At 56.6% G+C, this 3,854-nt stretch overlaps 1 protein-coding gene across 1 annotated transcript in view; it reads right to left on the bottom strand.

Moving 5' to 3' along the window:
* Positions 1 to 142: 142 nt before the first annotated feature.
* EIF6 (eukaryotic translation initiation factor 6) overlaps positions 143 to 3,854 on the bottom strand; it is a 5,270-nt gene continuing 1,558 nt past the window's right edge. The window contains exons 2-4 of the mRNA XM_009999365.1: positions 3,222 to 3,397; positions 1,536 to 1,712; positions 143 to 328 (exon numbers count right to left, since the gene is read on the bottom strand). Coding sequence (XP_009997667.1) covers positions 143 to 328; positions 1,536 to 1,712; positions 3,222 to 3,397 — 539 coding nt within the window. The remainder of the gene's footprint in view (positions 329 to 1,535; positions 1,713 to 3,221; positions 3,398 to 3,854) is intronic.

Here is a 3,854-nt window from a genome sequence, read left to right as displayed (position 1 = left end):
CTTGCCAGGCTGGAAAGCCAGCAGGCACGGGCAGGTCTGCGCAGCAGGGCAGGGTCACTGGGGCTGCTGCGCCCGGAGCCGCCGCCGCGAGAACCGGGAGCTCCGCAGTAAAATCCTGCCTCTTGAGAGAGCTGGACCCTCCTCACCTGTCAATCAAGGAGTCTCTCATGTTGGTGGCAATGGTGCTCGGCTGAGCCTCGTTCAGCTTGAAGATGCTCTCGATGACAGAGAGCTCAGTGCTGGTGGTGTCCAGCCCGCAGAAGGCGCACCAGTCGTTCACCACCATCCCCGCCGCGATCACCTCGCTGCCGCGGTTCACCGTCCCCGCCTGCGGACACAGCTGGAGTTACCAGGGCAGCAGCACCACGGGTCACACCCCTGCACCACAAGCCCTGAGTGGAGGGACTCAACTCACACTCCTGAAAAGGTCAAGGTTTCTGCCTTCAACAAAGTTAGAGAAATTTCCCATAAGAGGTAAACGGAGAGGCTGAAACCTCTGGAGAGAAAGTGGTGCGAGACTCAGTGAGGGAACAAGGACATGGAGCTCCTGGACAGCCCAGAGGAGCCACAGAGATGATCCAAGGGCTGGAGCAGCTCTGCTCTGGAGCCAGGCTGGGAGAGCTGGGGTGTTCAGCCTGGAGAAGGGAAGGCTCCAGGGAGACCTGAGAGCAGCTTCCAGTGCCTGAAGGGGCTCCAGGAAAGCTGGGGAGGGACTTGGGACAAGGGCAGGGAGGGAGAGGACAAGGGGGGATGGATTAAAACGGGAAGAGGGAGATTGAGGTGAGACATGAGGAGGGAATTGTGGAGTGTGAGGGTGGTGAGAGCCTGGCCCAGGTTGCCCAGGGAAGCTGTGGCTGCCCCATCCCTGGCAGTGTTGAAGGGCAGGTTGGATGGGGCTTGGAGCAGCCTGGGCTGGTGGGAGGTGTCCCTGCCCATGCAGAGGGTTGGGACTGGATTATCTTTAAGGTCCCTCCCAACTCAAACCAGTCTGGGATTCTGTGATAAAGGGAAATTCACAAACCAAACTGAGCAGAGGCAGGATTTATTACTTAATTTTTAAAAAATCCTGCCAAACCACAATCACATTCTCTATGAATTTATCAGCACAGCTTCCATAATCCCAGCAGAGCAAACATTGCTGCTCAGCAGCTTGTTCAGGCTCCGAAAAGACTGAGAAAATGTCTCAACTTGTCCTGTTTGAGTCTCATGCTCAAGTGAAACAAAGAAAAACTTCTGTACTGTGAGGGTGACAGAGCCCTGGGACAGGCTGCCCAGGGAGGCTGTGGGGTCTCCTTCTCTGGAGACATTCCAAACCCATCTGGCTGTGTTCCTGTGGGATCTGCTCAAAGTGACCCTGCTCTGGCAGGGGTGGTTGGACTAGATGAGGTCCCTTCCAACCCTGACCACTCTGTGACTTTATGTCCCACCTGGACCAGCTCTGCAGAGAAAGGATCTAGAAACCCAGGAGATGCAAAAACATTAAAACTGAGAAGAGGTTGGAAGGCAAGACAGAACAGAGCCCAGAAATGCCTTACCACGAGTGGGACCTGGAGCAGAGAAGACAGCTCATCCTGGTCATCAATTGATGTCTTGGGATGCACAATTCCTCCTTGGTTACTAAAAACACAGTAACTTCCTACCAGCACCTGATCTGCTACCGTTTGTCTGAAAACCTCAACCTTCAGGACATCTGCCAAGATCTCTTCTGTCTCCTGGAAACAGGAAGAGAGAACAAAGTCCTCAGCAAACAGGGATCACAGCAAGCGCAGTCCAGCTGTTCCTGCAGGGACACTCCCCTTGCACCCCCACCCTGGCAATCCAAACACTACCCAACCCTTCCCCAGCCCCTCCCAGTGCACCCTGAGCTGGGCCACCAGAGCTGAGCCCAGCAGCACAGCCCTGCTGGGGAACACCCTGCTCTTTGCTCCCTCTGCTCCCTGTTCCCAGGGTGCTGGCAGCACCTGCTCTCCGGGTGTTCCCTGTGCACCAGCCCTCTCCTGTCTCACTACTGACAGACCTGTGTGACCCTTCTCTGTAACTCCAGGAACTCCCTTCCCCTCCAGGTTTTCATTCTGAATCATTTTGATTTCTCCCTCTGGCCACCTCACCTTACCCTTCCCCTTATCTAAATTTGCTGCCAAGATCATTACCTTCCCCCTGCCCCTCTTATTTCCCTCTGCACTCCTAAGACCAAGTCCCCTTTCCTCACCCCCTGGAGCACAAAGTGAAAGCAAACACTGCACAGACCTTTCCTGCCTGTAGCCACAGGACACACCTCTCCCTCATCAGTCCCCAAACACAGAGCAGCAACAGCTTTGTCTCCTTTGCCCTTATTTCCATGTTCATACAAGAGCTTCCATTTTTCTTCCCCCCTCCTCAGTAAACACACTCACCCCCACAACCACAGCCTCTCGGCCACCACACACTGCAGCACAGCTTGTGACTACAGCTGTGCTCACTGAATGTTCTGGTTGGAAAAGACCTATAAGATTATTGTGTCCAACCATTAATCCAACTCTACCAAGTCTGCTGCTGAGCCACGTCCCTCAGCACCACATCTACAAGGCTCTGAAACCCCTCCAGGGATGGGGATTCAGCCACCTTCCTAGTCAGGCTGTGCCAGGGCCTGACAACCCTTCCAGTGAAGAAACTTCTAACATCCAAGCTAAACCTCCCCTGGCACAACTTGAGGCAACATCCCCTCATCCCATCACTTGTTCCTGGAGAGAACAGACCAACCCTCCCTCACTTCAACCTCCTCACTCCATCCAATCTAAATCTCCCCTGGCACAACTTGAGGCCAGTTCCTCTGGTCCTTTCACTTGTTCCTTAGGAGCAGGGACTGATCCACCCTCACTCCAACCACCCCTCAGAAGGTCTCCCCCTCAGTCTCCTTTTCTCCAGGCTCAGAAAGGCCTCCTGAGGCTGCAGAGCCTGCCAGGCCAGCAGCACCTTGGACATTCCCAGCAGCAGGATTCCAGCTGCCAACAGAGCCTCCAGTGTGACTGAGAAAGGCCTCCTGAGGCTGCTGAGCTGCATGAGGCACCATGGACATCCCCAGCAGCAGGATTCCAGCTGCCCCTTACACCCCCTCCCTCCTACCCACTCAACACTTCCTCCCCACACACCATCCCTCCCGCAAAGGGGAACCCCTGCAGCACACCAGGGGTTCCCAGCAGCCTGGGAGGGCAGGTTCCCCAGCCCCAGGGGATGACAAATACCCTGTCGAGGTCTGGATGGACCAGGGCCACGTAGTCGTTGCAGGTGGTGACGTTGCCCAGGGCCGAGAGCCGCTCCTCCACCCGCTGGATGCGCACGGAGTCGGGGAGGCTGTTCCTGATGTGCTGCAGCTCCTGGTCCGTGGTGCTGCTGGGCACCAGCAGCCCGTGCCTGTTCCCTGGAACCCCCCCCCCAAGAAAAACCCCAAAATACCATTTCCACAAGGTTTCCTGCTCTCCTGGTGCTCACGGAACAGCAGGAACTGCCCCCCCCCCCATCCACTGCTCCTCCCAGGGGGAATAATGTCCCTAAAAACAGGGCAGCACCACAGGGATGGGGAAAACCAGGAAGGGGCACAGAGCAGGGAGCAGAGGGGGCTGGGTGGCCCTGCCTCCAGCCACTTTTTCATCAGAACTAAACGAAGCTGGAGGTTCCCAGTGAAACCCCTGGGCCGGGAGTTTCCAGCAGCCCCAGGGGACGTGCAGGTGCTGCCTGATCCCACCGACTGCTCCGTGGGAAAGCAGGGGATGGACGGGCAATAACGTTCCTCTCACGGGTACCAGGAGAGGTTGGTCTGCCCGAGGGTCTCAGCAGCCCGGGACAGACGAAAGACTCTGACCTCCACAACCCCGAGC

The sequence above is a fragment of the Chaetura pelagica genome, unplaced genomic scaffold, assembly GCF_000747805.2.
Source record: "Chaetura pelagica isolate M959 unplaced genomic scaffold, ChaPel_1.0 scaffold376, whole genome shotgun sequence".
In the NCBI taxonomy this organism is placed as follows: Eukaryota; Metazoa; Chordata; class Aves; order Apodiformes; family Apodidae; genus Chaetura; species Chaetura pelagica.
The sequence above is the reverse complement of the archived record's forward strand: the minus strand, read 5'-3'. Positions and strand labels throughout refer to the sequence as shown.